Source organism: Hoplias malabaricus, chromosome 12 (genome assembly GCF_029633855.1).
Source record: "Hoplias malabaricus isolate fHopMal1 chromosome 12, fHopMal1.hap1, whole genome shotgun sequence".
Classification (NCBI taxonomy): domain Eukaryota; kingdom Metazoa; phylum Chordata; class Actinopteri; order Characiformes; family Erythrinidae; genus Hoplias; species Hoplias malabaricus.
Genome location: NC_089811.1, coordinates 29348900 through 29374416, shown reverse-complemented (window position 1 = coordinate 29374416; position 25517 = coordinate 29348900). Strand labels below are relative to the sequence as shown.

The following is a 25517-nucleotide window of genomic DNA, read 5'->3' as shown; positions in this document are numbered from 1 at the left end:
CTACAGAACTAGACTGAGAGACCATTTAAAGGCCTTTGCAAGTGTTTTGAGTTAATTAACTCATTAAATTGTGGCACCAGGTGTCTTCAATATCGAACCTTTTCACAATATTCAAATTTTCTGAGATACTCTATTTGGGGTTTTCATTAGTTGTCAGTTATAATCATCAAATTAAAACAAATAAACACTTGAAATATATCAATCTGTGTGTAATGAATGTGTATAATATATACGTTTCATTTTGTTAATGGAATTACTGAAATAAATTTTTTATGATATTGTAATTTTATGACAAGCACCTGTATACTGTTTTTATACTGTCTAGTACAAGTTTAAATGTCCCCCAAACACACCCGTACAGTCTAAAAATTGCTAACTATTTCATACCACCTTAAAAAAATGACAAAGTTACTTCCAAGTGCTAAGTTAATTTCTTCAAAATGTCAGTTCCACCTTAAATGCTGCCGCTATATTTACATAATCACACAAAAACCGGCATATTTCATTAAACACTAAATTATTTCATTAAACATTAAACAGTGAAGCAGTTACAGGCACCTGGTCAAAACTACTGCATCATTTAAGATGAAAAAATCTGCAAGCTGGAAAATAAACAGCTATGTTTGCTTCTATTTCTTCTATTCTACCTTAAGGACTGCAGATGTTACAGGATCAGACAAGTGCTGATTTGGATGCTAGAGGGCTGATTATAAAGATATATATATATATATATATATATATATATATATATATATATATATACTAAAAAAATGTAATATCTTAGCACAAAGAAGGAACAGGACATACTGATTACACTACAATAAACTGTAAAATATACATTAAATAAATCTGAACACCACAAAATATCATAGAATAGATTAGATTTAGAAATCCCATGGAGGAGAATGAATGATAAACAAAAACTTTGGATTTCATAATAAACTGGACACAAATAAGAACAAGATCTAGTTGAAACATACCAATTTACCAGCCCTTAGTAAACCCTAAACCTAAATTAACCTTCAATATTCTCTCACTGAAGTATTGTATTGTTTTTTCCTTGATCTGAATTTCTCCTGTAACATTTGGACTGTTTTAGAGATCACACATTCCCTGTCTTAAACACATCTGATAAGAACACCTGTTAACTTTACCACAGTGCACCAGGACCTCAGATGATGTTTATGGCCTAGGTTCTTTATGGCTTGTTTACAACAGTGATGTGTTACGTCAGTTCCTGGTGCTTTCAGATCCTGTTTAGGTAAATATCAATCCTTGTGTGAAGTTGTAAAATGGGTATAAAGATGTGTGCCTCTTACAAACCATTAGATCAGTCTGAGATTCAGCCTGTGACCAGATCATTCTGAGATCAGTCTGAGGTTCAACCAGAGTGCTCAATAAACAGCATTATTATCCATACTAGTCTCCTCTCTTCACATTGAAACCACCAGAAGGCAAGTTTACAACAGGAGACACACAATTAGAGGCAAAATGCACATCACAAACTTTATAAAATGTATATTGACAATAAAGTTTATAATAATACATTTCAGTATTCAATACATTGCTTTCTGTAAACATCCAAAAAATTGCACAGTAAAGGTTTATATAATTTAGAAAAGCTACAACAACGGCTATAACAATAAGACAAGGCCAAACAATGCAAAAATAAGCCTGTCTCAACTGTTGATCACATGAATCCATTCATTATTATGAGAGAAACTATATGGTCTTTTTGCACCTTTGTGTGACCTTTTATTATCCCCTTAATTGTCCCATCCCCTATTCACACCAATCATTTCCTCCTTATATCATACTCCTCCTCTCACATCTCTTCTTCCCCTTCCTTCCTTTATCTTATCTTCTTCTTTATTTCAACATCTTCATCATCCACCTTACCCCTCCTCAAACTCCTCTTCTTCCTCCAATTCCCTTCCCCCATTTTCCCAATGTATATAAAGCCCTCCTAAAAGATTTGGTTTAGACTGGACTGGGAACAGACAGGAAACCTCTGAACCTCCAGTCTCCAGATTTCAATTCATCCTGTGGTAGACTGTGTTCACCCAGTTATATTCATACATGATCCTGTGTATGTGTAAATAAACTCCAGTCAGCGCCGAACTCCAGTCTCCCGACTCTTTCTGTCAAATTTCTTACAATTATTCGTCATTTTACAGGATACAACAGAATGTGTCTTGCGCATTTTAACCCATCTGTGCCAGTGAACGAACACACACGCACACACCAGTGGCGATTGCTCTAAGACTGCAAGGGAAGCTCAGCTTCCCCTAAAATGTAAAAAAATAAGTGATCAAATATATACTGTTGTGTGTACATTGTGTCATTGAATAAATATGCACTACAGCGCGCTCAATTTTTGTTCAGAATCAGCTTCTTATCATTGGTAAAGACGCGGCTTTGTTCTCAATCATTCCCGCAGCCCACAGTGATTTAAACAGTGCGGACGCTGAGTGTCCACAGAGTTCAATTGCGAAGCAGCGAAACGAGACGAGTCATTAGATGAATGCTGGGCTTTGTCCCGCCCATCGGACACTCAGCGTCTCTGGGGGTCTATGGGGCAGTGGGCTGGCCTCGGCTGGCCCGGACACTCAGCTTCTGCATGATGATTAGATGATCTGTCTGAGGCTGAATCCCATTTTTGATTGACAGCGAAATGAGCGAATCAACGATCCTTTGGTGTAAAGATCCGTGGGAGCACAGGAGGACACACTTCACATGGGCCAAGGCTGTTTAAGCAGCCTAGCTCTGCTGGCCATTGAGAGGACACTAGTCAAGTTCCTGGAAAAGACGCCTTGTTGGTACGACAGGGTCACAGATCATTTTCTTAAAAAGCCGAAATTGAGCTTCCCCTCCTTGAAAGACCAGCATCCGCCACTGGCACACACACACACACACACACACACACACACACACACACACACACATTCTCTTGGTTTCTGCTTTTATTTCTGTGTTCATATCTTGTGTTGGTTTATTTCTGTCTGTCTTTATTATTTCTTCAGTAGGGTTTGACTCTGTCTTCTTGGTTTTCTTTTGTTTTAGCTGTTGTTTCAAGTTCGTTTCTAGGTTTATTACTGTCTCTGTTTTTTCCTCTCTAGTATTAACCTGTGTTCCTTCTTCTCTTAATCCATTTAGTTCCTGTTGGACACATTGTCCTTGTGTATTCAGCTTCAGTAAAACAACTCTGCATATCTCCCTTGGCTTCCTTGTCCCTTGCACCCCACCTGACACTATCCAATACACGCATAATATACATGAAACCAAACAAACTTAAATATGAAAATAAATATCAGCAGGACACTGGGGAAACAAACTAGAATACATGGAACAAAAATGAACAGAAACAAATAGGAAACAACCATGAACTAATGCGGGATAAGATGCATACTCACACATGTACATACAACACCAGACAAAGGAACAATGAAAACAAAGGGCTCTATAAAAAGACAGGACTTTAGACAATAAAAAACCTGGGAAGGATTATGAAGGGACAGGACCACCAAGAAAGCACTGGTGGAAACATTGATTTAAAAGACGGGGCCAAGGCAGAGACGAGGGAGGAAATAAGAACAAAACCAACCAGAGCCATGTGCTGAAGGAGCACATGACAGAAAGGAGAAACACAAGGAACAGGGCAAAAAGCATGACATTTATTCCTTCAACTCTCAAAAGAAACCGTTTTTGCTTTGGGATGCAGCCCCAGTCTTCACTGTCTGCTGTTAGTTGAGCTTGTGCATTTTGAAAATGCAATAATAGATTTTCAAATAGGTTTTTCTATCCTGATATTTGATCACAGGTTTTGAAAAATGAAGCTCTACACGCAATTTCTAGAATAACATTCTAATAAAAATGAACTTTTCTCCATTCTTAATGTTTAGTGTGAGAATACAATATTCAAGCATTAACTTAAAACAATTTATTGTTTGACTATTTATAATTTAATAATTACATAAACACTATAAACTACATCTTTAACATGGTGACTCACCCATCACTTCAATGTTATGGTCAGAATTATGTAGCCTTCCATCCACCTGGATTTCAGACTGATACAGACCAGTGTCATCTTTCCTCAGATTCTTAAGTTCGAGGTTTCCAGACTGAATGTCAAGTTGTCCTCTGGATTCATAGTCTTTATACCAATAATAATTATTATTTTCATACTCAACCACTTTGGTGCCTTTGAATTTCCACAGAATATTCTGAGGTTTCCCAGTTATTTTAGGTTGCAAAGTGTAATTTGTCCCAGTCCGACAAGACACAACACCAAATACAGGACCTAAAAAAATATTATTAGGAAAGGAGTTACTATATGCCACAATATCTTAGCTCAAAGAACAGAACACAACATATTGATTATTCTATAATAAACTCTAAAATATACATGAACTAAATCTGAACCTCATAGAATATCCTGAAATCGATTAAAATTAGAAATCCCATGGAGTAGAATGAACAATAAACACTTTGGATTTCATAATAAACTGGACACAAATGAGAACAAGATCTAGTTGAAACATACCTATTTACCAGCCCTTAGTAAACCCTAAACCTAAATTAACCTTTAATATTCCCTCACTGGAGACACACAATTTGGGGCAAAATGCTCATCACAAACTTTATAAAATGTATATTGGCAATAAAGTTTATAATAATACATTTCAGTATTCAATACAATGCTTTCTGTAACAAAGTAAGATAAACATCCACCAAATTGCACAATAAAGGTTTATATAATTTAGAAAAGCTACAACAACGGCTATAACAATAAGACAAGGCCAAACAATGCAAAAAAAAAAAAAAGCCTGTCTCAACTGTTGATCACATGAATCCATTCATTATTATGAGAGAAACTATATGGTCTTTTTGCACCTTTGTGTGACCTTTTATTATCCCCTTAATTGTCCCATCCCCTATTCACACCAATCATTTCCCCCTTATATCATACTCCTCCTCTCACATCTCTTCTTCCCCTTCCTTCCTTTATCTTATCTTCTTCTTTATTTCATCATCTTCATCATCCACCTTACCCCTCCTCAAACTCCTCTTCTTCCTCCAATTCCCTTCCCCCATTTTCCCAATGTATATAAAGCCCTCCTAAAAGATTTGGTTTCAGACTGGACTGGGAACAGACAGGAAACCTCTGAACCTCCAGTCTCCAGACTTCAGATCATCCTGTGGTAGACTGCGTTCACCCAGTTATATTCATACATGATCCTGTGTATGTGTAAATAAACTCCAGTCAGCGCCGAACTCCAGTCTCCCGACTCTTTCTGACAAATTTCTTACAATTATTCGTCAATTTAACGGGATACAACAGAATGTGTCTTGCTCATTTAACCCATCTGTGACCATGAACACACACACACAACCACACACACACACACATTCTCTTGGTTTCTGCTTTTATTTCTGTGTTCATATCTTGTGTTGGTTTATTTCTGTCTGTCTTTATTATTTCTTCAGTAGGGTTTGACTCTGTCTTCTTGGTTTTCTTTTGTTTTAGCTGTTGTTTTAAGTTAGTTTCTAGGTTTATTACTGTCTCTGTTTTTTCCTCTCTAGTATTAACCTGTGTTCCTTCTTCTCTTAATCCATTTAGTTCCTGTTGGACACATTGTCCTTGTGTATTCAGCTTCAGTAAAACAACTCTGCATATCTCCCTTGGCTTCCTTGTCCCTTGCACCCCACCTGACACTATCCATCCATCCATCCATCCATTATCTGTAACCGCTTATCCAATTTAGGGTCGCGGGGGGTCCAGAGCCTACCTGGAATCATTGGGCGCAAGGCGGGAATACACCCTGGAGGGGACGCCAGTCCTTCACAGGGCTGACACTATCCAATACACGCATAATATACATGAAACCAAACAAACTTAAATATGAAAATAAATATCAGCAGGACACTGGGGAAACAAACTAGAATACATGGAACAAAAATGAACAGAAACAAATAGGAAACAACCATGAACTTATGCGGGATAAGATGTATACTCACACATGTACATACAACACCAGACAAAGGAACAATGAAAACAAAGGGCTCTATATAGACAGGACTTTAGACAATAAAAAACCTGGGAAGGATTATTAAGGGACAGGACCACCAAGAAAGCACAGGTGGAAACATTGATTTAAAAGACGGGGCCAAGGCAGAGACGAGGGAGGAAATAAGAACAAAACCAACCAGAGCCATGTGCTGAAGGAGCACATGACAGAAAGGAGAAACACAAGGAACAGGGCAAAAAGCATGACATTTATTCCTTCTACTCTCAAAAGAAACCGTTTTTGCTTTGGGATGCAGCCCCAGTCTTCACTGTCTGCTGTTAGTTGAGCTTGTGCATTTTGAAAATGCAATAATAGATTTTCAAATAGGTTTTTCTATCCTGATATTTGATCACATGAAGCTCTACACGCAATTTCTAGAATAACATTCTAATAAAAATGAACTTTTCTCCATTCATAATGTTTAGTGTGAGAATACAATATTCAAGCATTAACTTAAAACAATTTATTGTTTGACTATTTATAATTTAATAATTACATAAACACTATAAACTACATCTTTAACATGGTGACTCACCCATCACTTCAATGTTATGGTCAGAATTATGTAGCCTTCCATCCACCTGGATTTCAGACTGATACAGACCAGTGTCATCTTTCCTCAGATTCTTAAGTTCGAGGTTTCCAGACAGAATGTCAAGTTGTCCTCTGGATTCATAGTCTTTATACCAATAATAATTATTATTTTCATACTCAACCACTTTGGTGCCTTTGAATTTCCACAGAATATTCTGAGGTTTCCCCGTTATTTTAGGTTGCAAAGTGTAATTTGTCCCAATCTGAAGATACACAACACCAAAAGCAGGACCTAAAAAATATAAGGAAAGAGTTACTACAGTATGCCACAATATCTTAGCATCAGTAGTGGACAGTAACCAAGTAAATGTAATTAGTTATAGAACTTAAGTACGTTTTTCATGTATCTGTACCTTACTGAAGTATTTCCATTGTGAGCGCCTTTTAACATTAACTCCACTACATTTCAAAGTCAAATATTGTACTTTTTACTCCACTACTTATGAAAATCTGCCATTTCTTTTGGTTTATGTGTGAATAAAACCATAATGTCTGAATGAATCTCCCTGCCCCGTACAGCTCTCTGCGCGACAGAGCGGCACTGTTGATAGGAAAAAAGTGGACACAGTCACTACATTAAAACAAGTGAAAATGTTTCTCAGCCTAAAACCAATAATACATGAAGCAGAATTAGTTTTTATTAACTGTTGTGCTAATTTGAGACTATAAGTAATCACATTCAGCTCACGTTCATAAGCATTATGAATTAATAAAGTGATTTGTACCATTTAATATTTGGCTGTATTTGAGACATTAGTAAATATTATTCATTCATATACATGGTTTACGTATCTGTAGATGCCTCACCGAGGGTAAGAGTCTGAGATTTATTAACCACAATATGTGAAGCAAGGTCAAAACCAGAAGAAATATGTATGTAGACAACAGAGAGCAAACAGAGCGCCTAGAGGAACAAATTCAAAAATCAGTGATGCTTCACTGACCTGTAATAGTCTCCCTATGAAATGGCCAGCCTGCAGTCCAGATCTTTCACCTATAGAGAACATTTGACGCATCATAAAGAGGAAGGTGTGACAAAGAAGGCCCAAGAAGATTTAACAGTTAGAGGCCTGTATTAGACATGAATGGGAGGGCATTCCTATTTCTGAACTTGAGAAACTGGTCTGAGTGTTGTAAGAAGAAGGGGGGATGCCACACAGTGGTAAAAAATGGCCTTGTCCCAACTTTTTGGGGATTTGTTGACGCCATGAAATTTTGAAACAACATATTTTCCCCTTAAAATGATACATTCTCTCAGTTTAAACTTTTGATCTGTGATTTGTGTTCTATTCTGAATATAATATTAGATGTTGGCACCTCCACATCATTGCATTCAGTTTTTTGGAATCCGGTTTGTACAAGGCCTATATATCATGATTTTCGCACATAAAAAATGGAAAGTGAATGCAGAACTGGAGCTGTGAATCAAAGACCAAAACCCCAAGACAGCAGAGAAGGCAGCACAGCTGGCTGAAGTCTTCATCTCTGCCAGGAGAAGACAAAGGCCCTGTTACTTCAGTCGTAACCAGCACTCCAGCTGTAAGTCTGCAAGGGATGGTGGGGGGCGTGGTTATGCCGATAGCATAATTTCAGAGTCTAAAAGAGTAATTTCATAGACATATTTTCAGAGTAGACCCACTCAACCCACAATACCTCTCAGAACATACCAAGTGTATAGGCCTCTAATTACAGCGAGTAAGGAAGAAATCAGATGCTACTACTGTGGAGAATTAAGTCACACTAAACCTCATTGTCAGCATAGGAAATAGAAGCCAACTTTGCTGTATATATTCCCTGACCAGAGGCTAAAGTGATAGCTGAGCAAGAAATAGGCCCCACAATCTCAGTGCCAGTGTTTTAGGATGCGCCCGCATCTGTGTGTCCTTCTGGTTCTCTCCTTTTAGTTAAAGTTGTCAGTCAGTTTTGCCAGAGTCATTAGCCACACTCTGGAAATGGTCACATTCTCTGTTTTACATACACCCAAACAGAACAAAACTAATTCCATCCCTCTACCTTTTCAGAGTAAATGACCGCAGATCTGTCCAGCTGGACGTTGATGGATGACTGATTGTTGAGATCCTTTTCCACGCTTCAGACCAGCTGCCACGCTTCAGCCACCACCAATTGCCTTGGAGCTGTCCACCCTACACTGAAGTTTTAATGGATTCCTAACTAATATTACCAGTAGATTGACCAGAGGAGGATAGGTCCAACCTTGTGAGACTTGGTTCCTCCCAAGGTTTCTTCCTCAGCTCTGAGGGAGTTTTTCCTTGCCACTGTCACCCCTGGCTTGCTCTCCTGGGGGTTTTTTATCTTTACTGGAATTCTGTGAAGCTGCTTAGTGACAACATTCGTTTGTCGGCCAAATGTTTTGGTAATTGTAGCAGTAGCCTCTATGTTAACATTTCCTGTAGTCCTAGGCCAGTATCTTCCAGTAATTGAAGATCTCCTGCCTAAAACCCAACGGTGTATGGTACTGACAAGAGCACAGAGTCACAGAGTGCTAAAGAAGCCCTAGCAGAGTTACCTTTTAAGCCTCCCAAACCCAAAGTTCAGAGGCATAGAAAAAAGTTCCTTTTTTTGGGCAAACATAAAACATTGGCTCACATAGCTGCATGTTTTACATGGCCAAAAATGTACAGGGATGTGGCCATATTTTGCAAAACATACAATAAATGCCAATACAATAAATAAAGGACTTTGGGGCCGACCCCCAGAACTGTGCCTAGGCTGGTTCCTCAGAATTCCCCACAGACATTTGCCAGTCCTGGGCACCCACCAGTTGTTTTGGTTCCCCTGTCTGTCCCTGTCCTGGTCCCTGTCTCTGTCCTCGTCCCTGTACCTGTGTCTGCCTTTGTCTCTGTCCCAGTCCCGGTCACTGTGTTTGTGTCTGTCCCTGTAAACGTCTTGGTCCCTGTTCCCCTGCCAAGTCCTGTCCAGGCCCCATTTCAACCCTCTGTCCTGTCTCATGTCCAGTCCCCTTTTAATCCAGTTCAGTCCCCGTTGCAGTCTAGTGTCATGTCACCTCTCTGTTCTCCGATCTTGTCTCGAGTCCAGTCCCCTTTTCAACCCTCTGTCCGGTCTCCTGTCCAGTCCCATCTGTCACGCCCTCGTCTTGTCATGTCTGTTTTTCCGGCCATGGCACTGTTTGTTGTTACCCTAGTCCCGCCTTTATTCCGCCTCCTCGTCTGTGTCTCATCTGTTACCCTGCACCCTCGTTACCTGTCCAGGTGTATCTTGTCTGTGTCTTGTATTTAAGTTCCCTTGTGTCTCTCCTGTTGGTCGGACATTTCACCTTGGTTGTGTCTTGTATCCCGTTGTTTCTTAAGCAGTATCGCTCCCGTCAGTTTGTCTGTTCCTCGTTTTGTCTCGTCCGTGCCTCGCTTCGTTTCCTGTCATTGTTTTGTTTCCCAGTCGTCATTTAGTCTCGAGTCTGTCTGTTTCTGCTTTCCCTCATTTTGGTTTTTGCCCCAGTCCCAGTCTCTGTTTCGTTATTCCATTTTGTAAATAAAGTTTATCTGTGTTTTAGCGTGTGCGTTCGCCTCCGTCAGTCTGCCCTCCGCGAGTCCCTGACACACGTGAAGTTGTTTTTTTTTGAGAGCTGTGAAGTTAGTTAAATTTTTCAAAATTAACTATGAACATGAACTAATTCATTTTCTTTATGTAATTATGTAAAGATGGACTGCAGTAAGAAAACTAGTGGGGCAGTGAAAAATGCAGGTGGGCAGGGAGAAAAGCAGATAGGAGGATAATTTAAGGTATTTAGATGAGATCTTTAGCATCAGTTGCAGCATAATCATTTGTATACCTGTTTGTACTATAACCTGATAATATTTTACATTTGAAGTTCTTGTGTCAGGGATTATGGGGCGGACTGACGGAGGCGAACGCACTTGCTAAAACACAGTGAGTTTAATTTACCAAAAGATATAACAAAACAAAGACAGGCAACAGTGGAAAAAACAAGACTAGGATTTTAAACAAAATGACATGACTTGGAATGGGAAGAAACAACACGACATGACTAGGAACAGGAAATACACAAAACGACAAAACTAAGAAACAATAACGACCTGACTAGAAGCGGGAGATAAACAACACGACATGACTTGGGAACAAACAAAGGTGAAATGTCCGACCAACAGGAGAGACACAAGGGAACTTAAATACAAGACACAGACAAGGTACACCTGGACAGATAACGAGGGGGCAGGGTAACAAATGAGACACAGACGAGGAGGCGAAACAAAGGCGGGACTAGGGTAACAACAAACAGAGCCATGTGCTGAGAACGAGCACATGGCCGGGAAAACAGACATGACAGGACCAGGGCGTGACATTCTGTAGTTAATGAATCTGCATGCATAAGCAGTTTACAGTTTTTCATTAAATATTTTTAAAGAAAACAGAATATAATTTCTATATGTTTAATAATAGAGCTGGAATTCAACAAGGAGTACAACTGAGGTAACTAAACTTGAGCGTTCTTTCACTACACTTCACATCCTGAAGATCCTTGTTGTCCAGGCTGCCAGAGATGAGGATACGGCTGATATTTCCATCATCGTTGAGGGCAGTGAGATATTGACAAAGTGTGACAACACAGCAGAGGCTTGCAAACTGTTGATGAAACTGATGTATGCCATGAATAAGTGTCAAAAGTGTACTTCCACACATTTGAGGAAACTCAAACTGTTTTAAAGTACCCTTCTGCCATTTTTTTTTACTTTTCCAAACCTACTGGTGAAATATTTTTCTATTTTAAGCATTTTGTTATATGGCCTTAGCGTAGTACATACATTACATATTTTTAAAGAAAAGTCTGAATGTAAATGGCAGTTCTTAGGGTGTAAAACCAATTGTTTCTTTGGAAATCAGTATTTGAATGTTAATTGGATTTAGGAAATCATGACACTGCCAATTTCAAATTTCAATGCCAATTACAAATGTATTTTCTATTTATTGGTTTTATGTACTGTTTCTATACATTGCAATTGCTGTATGTTTACATTGTTTAAAGGTATGAAAAGCACACTTACTAATATTACATTGTCAGATATGTTTTCATTGTGGTGGTACCCTCAAATGTATATGCTTATACAAATCGGATTCCAAAAACGTTGGGACACTAAACAAATTGTGAATAAAAACTGAATGCAATGATGTGGAGATGGCAAATGTCAATATTTTATTCGTAACAGAACATAGATGACAGATCAAAAGTTTAATCTGAGTAAATGTAACATTTTAAAGGAAAAATATTTTGATTCAAAATTTCACAGTGAATTTCAATTTCACAGGCCTTCTTTTTATGATGCACCAAATGTTCTCTATAGGTGAAAGATCTGGACTGTAGGCTGGCCATTTCAGTACCCGGATCCTTCTCCTACATAGCCATGATGATGTGATTGCTGCAGAATGTGGTCTGGTATTATCTTGTTGAAAAATGCAGGGTCTTACCTGAAAGAGATGACGTCTATATGGGACTTATGTTGTTCTAGAACCTGAACATAGTACTCTGCATTAATCGTGCCTTTCCAGACATGCAAGCTGCCCATGCCACAAGCACTCATGCAACCCCATATCATCAGTGATGCAGGCTTCTGAACGGAGCGTTGATAACAACTTGGGTTATCCTTGTCCTCTCTGGTCCAGATGACATGGCGTCCCAGTGTTCCATAAAGAACTTCAAATCGTGACTCATCTGACCACAGAACACTCTTCCATTTTGCCACACTCCATTTTAAAAGACCCCTGGCCCAGTGCAAATGTCTGAGCTTCTGGAGCTTGCTTAGAAATGGCTTCCTCTTTGCACTGTAGTTTCAGCTGGCAACGGCGGATGGCACGGTGGATTGTGTTCACTGACAATGCTTTCTGGAAGTATTCCTGAGCCCATTCTGTTATTTCCTTGACAGTTGACATTTAAGGGCCCGGAGATTGCGAGCATCCAGTAGAGTTTTACGGCCTTGACCCTTATGCACAGCAATTGTTCCAGATTCTCTGAATATTTTGATGATGTTATGCACGGTTGATGATGATAACTTAAAGGTCTTTGCTATTTTACGCTGGGTAACACCATTCTGGTATCGCTGCACTATCTTTCTGAGCAACAATGGTGAAATTGGTGATCCTCTTACCATCTTGGCTTTAGAGAGAGACTGAAACTCTGAGCCCTTTTTATACCCAATCATGTTGTCAATTGACCTAATTAGTGTTAATTGGTCTTCCGGCTGTTTGTTATATGCTCAATTTCCTTTTTCCAGCCACTTATTGCTACTTGTCCCAACTTTTTTAGGATTTGTTGACACTGTGAAATTTGGAATTCCTTTAAAATGTTACATTTACTCAGATTAAACTTTTGATCTGTCATCTATGTTCTATTACGAATAAAATATTGACATTTGCCATCTCCACATCATTGCATTCAGTTTTTATTCACAATTTGTTTAGTGTCCCAACTTTTTTGGAATCCGGTTTGTACATTTAATAAGGGAACATAATTATATTATAATTGTAGATTTTAAAATGTGTTGATTTCATACACCCTGTTTCATCTCCAGGACTTTTATTATGTTTTTGTTTCATTATGTTTTTGTTTGACATTTCTATAATAAAATATTACAATTTTGTAATATGACAACATGAATCTCTCTCTCTAGAGAAGAGAATGCAATGTACCTTTAAGGAACAAAACTGGATTTTAAACACTCGTACCTTATATGTACCTTTTTTCTGAGAATGTAAGGGGGTGCCAGTGTATAGAAATAAACTATTATGAGCCAGATCTGGGCTGAGTCTGGCACTAATAGTGTAGTGTGCTTCTGGCTCAAACTCGCCTGTGGTCCAGTTATCAAGATTTAGTTATGGCTTGCCGGACTAGGGCCGAGTTATTTGAGCCACGCCTCAGCTGCAACGCTTGGCCGAGTCTGGGCCGAGAGTTTCCCAGACTCTGGCCTAAACTATCGGCCCACTATACGGTCGTATATCGCAGCCGAGACAATGCCGACTCTGGTGACTGCTTTCAAAATAGCAGGATGTTTCAGTTTACAGTAATGCCTTCTGGTCTCCAGGGGAGCCAGCCACATTTCAGGCTTATGGACAAAGTGCTGGAAGGTACCACAGGGAATGCAACAGCATACTTGGATGATGTTGCTATATTCAGCAACACCTGCAACATCTCCAAGCTGTGCTTTGTAGGATTAAAGCAGCTGGACTAATCATCCACCCTCAAAAATGAGCCATTGCTCAGAATCAGACTGAGTACCTTGGATATGTGCTGGACTGGTGCAATATGGATATGTGTTTTTGGACTGGTGCCACCTCAAGTAGGGAAAGTGGAGGCAATTCGGAACGTTCCTGTACCCACAACAAAGAGAAGGGTCCGGTCTTTCCTTGGACTGGTGGGGTGGTATTGGAAATGTATTCCACAGTTCTTCACCAGAGTAATCCAAACTAAGGGTCAGACGTAATCTAAGAAAGAATTTGCAGATGGCTCACAAGAGAATGAGTCAACACCCTCGCCAATTTTCTCTAAAAATAAAATTATTGAGGCTTATTCCCCTTTCCTACTGATAAATCTGCAACGGAAATTTATATTAACGAGCAGGTCTTTATGAGACAATCAAAATAATTTGACACTCAAAACATAGAGGCTTTAACTGAATGTGAAATTTTAAATTGAACATTCATAGTTCAACCCAGAAGAAACAGCATGGACCAACAGTGCCTCCAAGGGGACATTTGGGAAATCATATGTCACCCAAAAGCACCCTGTTTTTCCATGCCTCTCTCTGTCTCTCATTTAATCTCTGTCCCAAAAAGAGTTATCATGGACACTTATACAATTCCTAATCTAGTTATTCATTATCCAATGTATTATTATTTTTTAATCATGTGATATTCTATGCTATTCACATGTAAATGTATACTAACTGTGTCGGCATGAATTTACATGAATTTCAGCAAACAAGAAGACCAATTCCTTTCTCAATTTAAAAGAATGTTAATTAATCTCTAATAAGTAGAATAGTTTGTGTACCTACATCAATATACTCAAAGTATTAACTCAAGAAAGAAATTAATGCTCAAATATGCACAATGTTTTATCATCAGCAAAGTTAAAATTTGATCCCTGTGGAACTTGAGACAGTCACGTGTACTTCTTCCTCAGTAGGTAGGCTCTGCAAACAATTGTCAACATAAAAACATTGCTCTATTGGCCATAGTGGCACAACAAAGGCTACAAGTAGTACCAAAGGGGAGCACCTGCCACTCAATGCCCCTGGAGGACTGTCTTTCTTCATATCGCACAAAATGAACCTTAACAGTGGCCTATCCTCAGGAAGGAGTCGAATTTGGTGGAACATCCTTTGTATGTTGCCACTGACAGCAACAACGTGCTCTCTAAACCTAATAATGACCCCTAAGAGAGAACACCCTCTACTGCCACATGTATAGTCTTGGATTCCAGGACACTGAGTGTCCTGATCCAGCTTGGATCTTGTAACATCTTTCTCATCAGTGTATGCTAGAGTGTCAGCCTGCCACAGCTTCTTCACACTCCTGAAGAGTTCAATTTCAGCTCAATTAACAGAAGTGAAGAGGCATTGCTGTGGTTACAAGCGTGCCTCCACTAGCCTTGTGGGGCCTTGGTGTGTCCACCCCAACGTGTTACAGATGGGTGCTGGTCCACCAGGTGGCCCTAGTCTAATGGGTGCAATGGGAGTGATCAGGTGTGCATGATCTGCACCAATGAGTACCAAAGGTTTAGCCTTTTCAGACTGCTGCAGTGGTGCAGCCCAATGTTTATATTTATGTTGCAACTTATCCATGTAATAGGAATGATCAGCTAGAACAAAAGGTAAAGCTGTAAAAGATCTCTTAATAAGGAAATGTTGGGTGTGAGAAGGGAGAGACATAGAATTACACAGATGTTCCTTGGACACTCTCTTGATGAATTGTCCTAATGTTCTCAGAATCTCCCTGAAGACCGGGTTGCTCAGTTGCTGCAGAAAGCAGCAAGTTGCTTTCTGAACCATCATCTAAATCCATCTATGTGTCTACTGTATGATCACAATGGTGAAGCAGTACACGTATAACATTCAGTAGCACTCTGCTACCCTCCGATGGCTTGTGTAGAAAAAGAGGCTGTATAGTAGTGTTCACTAGGCAGCTGTCAGGGTTCTGGACCTCCTTGGAAACTCTGCTGTTGATATCATGCAGAACACATAAGTGCTTCTTCTGGCATATTGGACAAGGCTTCCTAAGGTTGCACTGGATTACTTGGTGAGGTCTACCGATGCAATATCCGTTTGTAGAAAGTATCCATTCTAAAATCTGCTCCTTCTTTAGAGACTGCAAAAATGGGCATCAGCTCAGAGAATGTTTTGTTACTTTACAATAAAGGCAGAGAGGCTTGGTCCTTCACTTCATCTATATCTGATACAGTAGGTCTGCTGATGACACTCCAGCGCCATGCAAGACTGTGGCTGCCATATGGAAGGGACTCTAAGCTGTCTATTGTTTGACCCTTAACTTATTCTCTCCCTCTTAACTGGATGATCATCATAACTGTGGCACCAAGATTCATATTTCAGCCATTCAGACAGGTCTGTGAGGGTGTAAGTGGAGCCGGCATGGTGAAGCATGTGGCAGCGGAAATCTGTACTTCTCTCAAGAGGTATTTTGCTAAGAAGCCATGTTACATGAGACCCAAATTGCAAATCTACACTCCCAGTTGGTCCTAGAGTCTTGAGCTTTCCCAATAAAGACTGCACTTGGAGCACAAATTTCTCAAATGCTGGCAAGCCTGGGTTCACAAATTTCTCAAATGCTGGTTCACATCTGGGGAGTCCATAATGGCAGCTAGCCTTCTTCAAGAAATTGGATGGGGTTGACAATACCTTTCATAAATAATATCAGAAAATCGAATAGGTGAGTGTAAATATGAGTCGGCTATGAAGCAAGCCTCTTCCAATTCCAAATGATCAACCAAGAGTTGATTCTTAAACAGTTTCATGCATCCACTTGTTTTCAGAAACAGGATGATCTAGAAAGTTCATTTCAGTATGGGTTTGTTATGACACAATTGTTTAGCAGTATGCCATTAATAGAATGTACATAATGTATCAATGTGAATAAATTATGCCTCAGTATGTGTCAAAAACATAGTGTGAGAAAATAGTGATGCGTTCCTTTTGGTCACGTTATCACGGCAAAATTTTATGTGTTAAAGTGCTAATTTTTATTACGTGTTAACGTGCATGCGTTAACATGTTTTGAGCCCAATGGCCTTCCATAGAACGGAGCCTGTGCATGGTCTGTTGGCCTCTCGCGCGCGTGAGTGCGCGTTATCTTGTGAAAGACGGATAATAATTTAAATAAAATTATTCAGCTCTCCCTGGGCACTGTGGTTGGCTGCGTTGCTCGCGAGTTTGTGTAAATGCAGATCTCAATACTGTTTCACATTACGAAATATTAAACTGAAACTTCTAAACAGACATTAATGGGTTATGGTTTACTTCTCACATAGACATTCATAAACAACCAAAGCAATACAAATATAACTTCCTTGTCATTTTCTCATTAAACTTCACTTCATCACGCATATCAACACGTTCAATTGTGAGGATCAGCCTTACCGACACTGGAGAGAATAAACAACAGTGTTGCCACGGAATGCGCCATGTTCTCGGGCGAATGGCTGTTGTTTTTATAAGGCGAAGTTTTAGCGCTAACTCCGCTCTGAGCGACGAGTAGAGCAGGACCGAAGAAAGAGAAATCAAAATTTACAGCCACTCTGTCTTCGCCGAATTAATCCTTATAGACCTTCTGTTTTACTCAGTCTCCTCTGTCTATAACGGACTTTTCCTTTCTACCTAATTTATCTGGATCAACAAATAGCACAACCAGTGGCGTAGTCAGAAATTGATAACGGCAAAATGGGTGGGCAGTATTATTCTTTCTAGAATGTGTGTATGTGGGCGGTGAGCAGTTGTGCGCTTTAGGCAGCGTTTCCCGCTCGTACCCGCTGCACTCATCACGTCTAAGATTGTTATCTTAAACCTAACGCGTGGTCTGCGGTTGTGAGGCCGCTTTGGTGTACTGCAAAATTCTCCGAAATGCCTTTAAAGACGGCTTATTGTAGAGAAATTAACATTAATTTCATGCGCAACATCTCTGGTTTATATTCCTGAAGTCAGCGAATTGCATGCTCCCTCAGTCCTTGACTGGGGTCAGTTGACGGTCACTCCATCCGCGCTTCAATCCGAGTGCACGTAAAAGCGCATCATTACGGTTTTCATTGCGTCGAACACAATATCCGCTTAGGGACAGATAGAGAATCAGAAACCCACGTTTTAGCAGCGATGTCTGTGTTAATTTTGGAAAGTGTGTGGTTTTGGAAATATTTCACTGTAGAATTTTTCTCATAAAGTTATACTGAATACCTACTGATATGGATTACTCAAAATATACTCATAATGCCTAAATCATTCCACTGACATTAAACAGGGCTTTTTATCAGCTGTATGATTTTGGCAGACTTTTACTGTATAATTTTCTCATAAAGTAATAATAAATACCTACTATTGTGATATGTATATGTATTTCTCAAAAAATACCCGTAATAACCATTTCACTGTCGTTAAACAGAGGGACCTCTTGGGTATCAACTCTATGATTTTGGAAAGATTTTACTGTAGAATTTTCTCATTAAGTCATACTGAATACCTACTGATGGATTTCTCAAAAAATACCCATAATGCCTAAATCATTCAACTATCAATAACAGAGGGACCCCTTGGTATCAGTAAGTATTCAGAAAATATTCAGTATGAATTCATGAGAAAATTCTACAGTGAAATTTTGACAAAATCATACACTTGATAGCCAAAGTTTACCTCCGTGTAATGACTGTGGAATTGCTTTGGCATCAAACTTATCAAAATAGGAATTGGGTATTCATTTATTTATATTTGATACAGTAAAATGTAATCTGTATTTCTACATGTACGTCAGTTTTACCATTCAAAGCTAACTAAGTGTTTATAGAATAGTACAACATACATAAGATAATTTTGTCTAATGTTCTATGGCCAAGTTTGTTTGTATTGTAAACGCAGGTGAAATAAGCTAATAACGGCCTTACAACTATGGGCAGGAATTGTAAAGAAAAGATGGCACATGTTTCCACAGCTTGACAGAAAATACTGCATTATGCATTAAGTATGAGTATTTAACAGTATTTTACAATTATTCTAAAATACAGTAAGATGCTGTGGTAAATCCAGTTCCAATCCAATTCAAATCCAGCATTCTAATTTCATTATTATACAATTGTCGTTTGTGGGGTGAATAGTAGGCTAGCCCAAGGCTAAGTGATTTTTGGTCTTGGAAAAATGTGTTTGGCAGGTTTTTATGTAGATGGTTAGGGACATGTACAGAAATGAAAAAACAAATCTCACTTTTTAAGAATTATATAATTTTGGCTATTGCCTGTTAGATTCATTAATCTGATGGAGTGGTGGAATATACATTTTTATAGTGTTAATAAATTACACATTTTGGAAGTATTTAATGTTGGTAAGGTGCATGGTTTTAAAGAGTTGCATAGTTGGTATACACAATCAAGAGGCCGAAAAGACCAAAAAAGGTATGCGTTATCGAATGCAGTTGGACAGTCTTGCACTCTAAAAAATAAAGCATTGGGTCAAAAAAATTAATAAAAATCAACGCAACATTTTGCGACAGTCTTTTTAAGTTGTGTCAACTTATGGTAAAATGTAATTGATCCAACAGAGTATTTTGAGTATGGTGAATTTGTTTTTCAGAGCATTGTGTGAAAATGAAAAATCAACGCAACGTTTTGCGACAGTATTTTTGAGTTGTGTCAACTTCTGGCAAAATTACAGTGATCCAACAATGTGTTTTGAGTACAGTAAGTTACTTTGACAGACATAGTAAAAAGCATTTTTATATAACATGATCTTAATAAATGTCACAATCAACAGATATTCAACAGTATGATTACTTTTATTCCTACTGTGATCACATCTCACATCTTTCACATACTTGAAACAGTAAAAAATATGTATTCTGTTTACTGTATAAATGTCACATTTATAAGGCTCCATTTCAGTCAATTGCGTGTGAGACAATTTAAACAATGATGCAAGAACATGAGAACATTCATAAAAACAGTATTAAAAATGTAACTTCTTTCTCTTCCGTTTCCCTCTCCCTCTGTTTAACTTGTTGCGCCTTAAGTCTCAAAGCGAGTAAATAATTAAATAAAAACTGAGGGTCATAAAAGTGTTAATGGCGGTTGTACACTGTCTCTCACAGAGTTAAATAAGGAAGGCTAGCTGGCTAATTCTGCCTATATCTACCATACACAGACCATCAACACAACAGAAAAACAGGCAAACCTAAACACACCAATAAAATAAACCACCTATATGAGTCATGAAAATGGTTATAACCCTCACCCTGGTAGCTTTTTGTGCCTTATCCACAATAAAGTGTGCGTGAAGCAAACTGAAGCAGCCTTCTCCGGTAAAATTAACCTTGTGGGCGGGAGAAAGCAAATGAATGAGAAAATGGCGTTGTCAAATACAAATAACTGAGTTGCCAGAAAATGATTTTTGCTTTTTAGTATTTATTGGAATATATTGAGTTTAGGTTAGTCAGGAAATTGTGTTGGAACAACACTTATATTATTTTTTTTTTACCAAAACTCAATAAAACACCACATGATTATAAAAACCCTACCAAAATCTTTCAATTACATTTTTTATCTTAAAGCAGTGCATATATTTATGTGTTGGCTAAAGGCCACCAGAATGACTTTTTAGAGTGTGTATAAAATGCCAGGGCTATTTTTTTGTCCCAGTCCACCCCGTGAATAACGTGCTGCAGAAATGTTGGGGCCTGTAGATAGTCTGTTGGCTTCTCGTATGTGTGTGTGTGTGTGTGTGTGTGCGTGTGTGAGTGTGCACGCGGCGTTATCTTGTGAAAGACGGATAATGATTCAAATAAAAATATTCTGCTTTCCCTGGGCAGTGTGTTTGGCTGCGTTGCTCCCATGTTGAATTCAGAGTCTTAATACTATTTCACGTAACGAAATGTTAGATTGACACTTCTAAACATAGATTAATTGGTTGGTATATTTCTTACATCGACAGTCATCAACCATCAAAAGAATACAAATTTAACTTCCCCAGTATTTCCCCAGACTTTTCCTTTCTACCTAGTTCATCTGGATCAACAAATAGCACAACCAGTGGCGTAGTCAGAAATTGATAACGGCAAAATGGGTGGGCAGTATTATTCTTTCTAGAATGTGTGTATGTGGGCGGTGAGCAGTTGTGCGCTTTAGGCAGCGTTTCCCGCTCGTACCCGCTGCACTCATCACGTCTAAGATTGTTATCTTAAACCTAACGCGTGGTCTGCGGTTGTGAGGCCGGTTTGGTGTACTGCAAAATTCTCCGAAATGCCTTTAAAGACGGCTTATTGTAGAGAAATTAACATTAATTTCATGCGCAACATCTCTGGTTTATATTCCTGCAGTCAGCGAATTGCATGCTCCCTCAGTCCTTGACTGGGGTCAGTTGACGGTCACTCCATCCGCGCTTCAATCCGAGTGCACGTAAAAGCGCATCATTACGGTTTTCATTGCGTCGAACACAACATCCGCTTAGGGACAGATAGAGAATCAGAAACCCACGTTTTAGCAGCGATGTCTGTGTTAATTTTGGAAAGTGTGTGATTTATTTCACTTTAGGAAATATTTCACTTTAGAATTTTTCTCATAAAGTCATACTGAATATTGATATGGATTACTCAAAATATACTCATAATGCCTAAATCATTCCACTGTCATTAAACAGATCTCCCTTGGCTATCAGCTGTATATACGTTTGGAAGACTTTTACTGTATAATTTTCTCATAAAGTAATAAGAAATACACATTACTGTGATATGTATATGGTCCAAAGTCAACAGTTAATGTACCAAATTAAAGCTTAAAGTCACTGATTTTCATTGATTTAATCATTTTATATATAATTCCACTCAATAAATTAGTATTTTTGCTATGTTCTTGGAAATTGTTATGAAAAAATATATTAGTGACACTACAGATTTTGAGATTTTTCATGGTGCCATGTTTGTGTTGTAGTGGAAATAGTTATGCACACGTTGCTGTGGCATAAGCACTACATAGCGGAGTCAATGATAATTAATCATTATTTTATTAATAATTTATTATTTAATTCATTTTGCTAAACTCCATGTTTGGGAGCCATTAACTAATATGTAGTGTCTTAACTGTCTTAATTTCAACTTAGACAAGAAGGCCATCTTCACATATTATACAGCAGAATTAGCTAGAATTAACTATTATTAATGAATTATGCTCATTGACCCGCCGTGGGTTCTTGACTGTGAAATTTAATCTGAACTAGAAGTTATAATTCCATACAAGAAAGGTGCACACACAAACAAATAACCAAGGATTGGTTTTATCACACAACTGGTTTATTAATTGTGAAATAGAATAATGAATATTGATTAGACATTCATATAATAAAATGGATTACAGCGATATATGAGGGAACAGGGAGATTAATATATGAGGGAATTTCTCTATGATAATTATTGCCCTAAGTTCTAAAAAAGGCTATTGTTTATCCCAGCAAACTTTCAGTACCAACACATGGGCCATGGGAGACATGAGACCATGTTACCTTACGTATCCGGAGATGGACATGGTTGCCGACGGTGCTTTCCGGCACGGCTTCCTGGAGAATTGCAGACATGGGCCTTGTAGGTTGCAACTGCGGACGTTCCTTTTCTCCCGAGGCTTTCAGACGCAGCCGTCGGAGCTGGTGGCGTTCTGAAAGTCTCTGTGGGGATTCTTCGTTGTTGCTGGTCTGCCGCCTTGTGAGAGACAGTCCAAGCAGGTCTCTCCTGGGGCCTCATCTCAGAAGGTCATTCTGAGGGTGCTTGCAGCTGTCTTCTTCATCATTGCTGGTCCGGAGGCGTTGTCGTCCTTTTGAGGGTCAGAGGTCTAAGGTTTCCTTCAGCCTCTTTGTGTGGCGTTGAAATTTCACTAGAGTTAAACTATAGCTTTTCTTAATCTGTAGTTTCTATTTGGACCACGCTTTAAAGGCCCACGACAGTTTAACAAAGCCATGAGTCTGACGCCTGCAGAGTCATTTAAAAAACCCCCAGGGTCATTTTACCCTTTATTCTTGAAAAACGCTAAAAGAGGAAATGCCCCAAGTGTCTGGAGCCTTGAAGTGAAGAGTCGAACAGTGGAGAAAGGACGAAGAAGAAGCCTGTGTCATTTGGCGCCACAGGTTTTTAACCAGAGTTTAGAAAACCTGCCCGAATACCTGATTCATCCTCAATGAAGGAGAATTAGAGCATTTCTTGCTTTTGATTGGCTGTTTCCTGTACCTTGGTAGTGGCATCACATAGAATTTATGACCCTGGACAAGACAAGACAAAAGGTTTGAAGACAATTCCTGACCATCCCAGAATTCTGAATCATGCTTTTGCAATATAAAAGATTAGATTCTAACACAAAGTAATATCATTAAGACAACCATGTTCTACATAATTATTAACCAACTACACACATAGTATGTGGCTACCTTGGCTCTACATAAATTCATTTATAACAAAAATGACTTTAAGCACATGTAAATTATTCATTCATTCATTCATTATCTGTAACCGCTTATCCAATTCAGGGTCGCAGTGGGTCCAGAGCCTACCTGGAATCATTGGGCGCAAGGCAGGAATACACCCTGGAGGGGACGCCAGTCCTTCACAGGGCAACCCAGACACACACACACACATTCACTCACACACTCACACCTACGGACACTTTTGAGTCGCCAATCCACCTACCAACGTGTGTTTTTGGACTGTGGGAGGAAACCGGAGCACCCGGAGGAAACCCACGCGGACACGGGGAGAACACACCAATTCCTCACAGACAGTCACCCGGAGCGGGAATCGAACCCACAACTTCCAGGTCCCTGGAGCTGTGTGACTGCAACACTACCTGCTGCGCCACCGTGCTGCCCACATGTAAATTAGTTCCACCTATTTTGATTGTCAAAACGGGATTAATTTCAAACAGTTGTGCACATATGTAACTTCAAATTGTTTTAAAAGGGAATTAATGTTTGTGATTGTTTTGTTTAACAATCTTTCAAAATGTGTGAGGAAACAGTTTTAATCAAGTTTGAGTCTGTGTGTCTCTCTGCATTTTGCAGAGATTCTCCTCTTGACCCTGGGACCTTGGGTCGTAAATTGGAGTCCTGGAGTGAGCCTGCTCTGGATGCTAACCTCAAATTCCGATCTTGGTTTGGAGATGTCTCTGAAAACTAGTGAAAGCTTGGGTATTTAATATCACATCTTCAGAAAGTCAAAATTTCTTATTAGAAATTAATACACATTCATCATATCCACTACAGAGTCAAAGTGTAAATATCATACACCAATCAAACGGGCAGACTCTCAGGATCACGAGGATATATGCTAAAATGTAGGACTAAAGAATTAAAGCCAAAAAAAAGATATTCCAACTTCAGGTTTCTTCCTCATCAATGACAAAACCGGTGCTTCTCAAAGCCTGAAGAGCCCACAAGCGGCTCACACACAAAGTTAGCACAGCAGCATTTACCTTAGATAGTCCCCTTCAAAACAAGACTAAATCTGAGTCCCTCAATCCAACCATTCATGAGTAATCCTCATGTTTGTGAAAAAAATAGTACACATTTTCAAAAGATAATTAAGATAATATAGCCGCAAACGGCAATTCTTGGGGACCAAGCTAGTATTCACTGGTAGACAAACAAGCATATGAGCTTTCTCGAGATATAAGGGATCTTTGGGGAAGTTTTTGTAGTGTTTGTAAGGTGGTCCTTGGTGTTCAGGTGTCTCTGTGGAGATGTAGCATGAGATGGAGGAGTAGCGGATGACAGAGGCTGGATTCTGACCCAATGTTCAGGACCCCCACAAAGCAGATATGATTTGGGTGGTGGATAATTCTCAACACTGCAGTGAAATTATGGTGGTATGGCAGTGTGTGTAGCATTCTTTTGAGTGGATCAGACACAACAGTGCTGCTGGAGAATTTAACACCTGTTTCCCCTCACTGTCCACACTTTGAGACACACCTATTTTATTGGTCCACATTATAGATATAAAATCAGAGACAATAGCTTATACATTCTCAGCACTGTAGCAACACTGACATTGTGGTGATATGTCAGTGTGTATTGTGCTCTTATGAGTGGATCAGACAGAGCAGTGCTGCTGGAGAATTTTAAAATCTGTGTCCACTCACTGTCCACAATGTTATACACACCTACTCTGTTGGCCAACATTATAGGTATAAAGGCAGAAACTGTAGCTCATACATTCTCATCATACCTGCTGTGTGGGCATCCTGACCATTGAAGAAGTGAAAAGGAGCAATGAATGTATGCAGAGCAAGAAGTGGACCCCTCTCTGTAATTTTATATCTACAAAGTGCTCCTGTGGACAATGGAGCTGAAAACATTGACACTGAATTTAGAGATAAGGAGGTGGTCATAATGTTAGGATTGATTGGTTTAGATCTGCATTGTCTGTGCAGGGTCTCTGTCCTCTGGCCCTCTCTGACTGGTAGTGGGGACGGGAAGGGAACGCCCCCTTTCTGTGCAATGTGGTCACATTTGACACACTACTTCAGAGTAAAGACGTACACATGTGTACCAAGTTTTCTTTGATTTGGACCAAGAGGTATAGCTGAACGAGTGCTGATCGAGCCCCACCCATGCATACCTGTTGTTT

The 25517-nt window shown here is 39.2% G+C and overlaps 1 protein-coding gene across 1 annotated transcript in view; it reads right to left on the bottom strand.

The window, feature by feature from the left end:
- LOC136711037 (pregnancy-specific beta-1-glycoprotein 5-like) overlaps positions 1 to 17559 on the bottom strand; it is a 29995-nt gene extending 12436 nt beyond the window's left edge. Inside the window, exons 1-3 of the mRNA XM_066687006.1 lie at positions 17306 to 17559; positions 6607 to 6897; positions 4013 to 4303 (exon numbers count right to left, since the gene is read on the bottom strand). Of these exons, the coding sequence (XP_066543103.1) occupies positions 4013 to 4303; positions 6607 to 6897; positions 17306 to 17351 (628 nt within the window). The 5' untranslated portion in view covers positions 17352 to 17559. The remainder of the gene's footprint in view (positions 1 to 4012; positions 4304 to 6606; positions 6898 to 17305) is intronic.
- Between the last annotated feature and the right edge of the window lie 7958 nt (positions 17560 to 25517).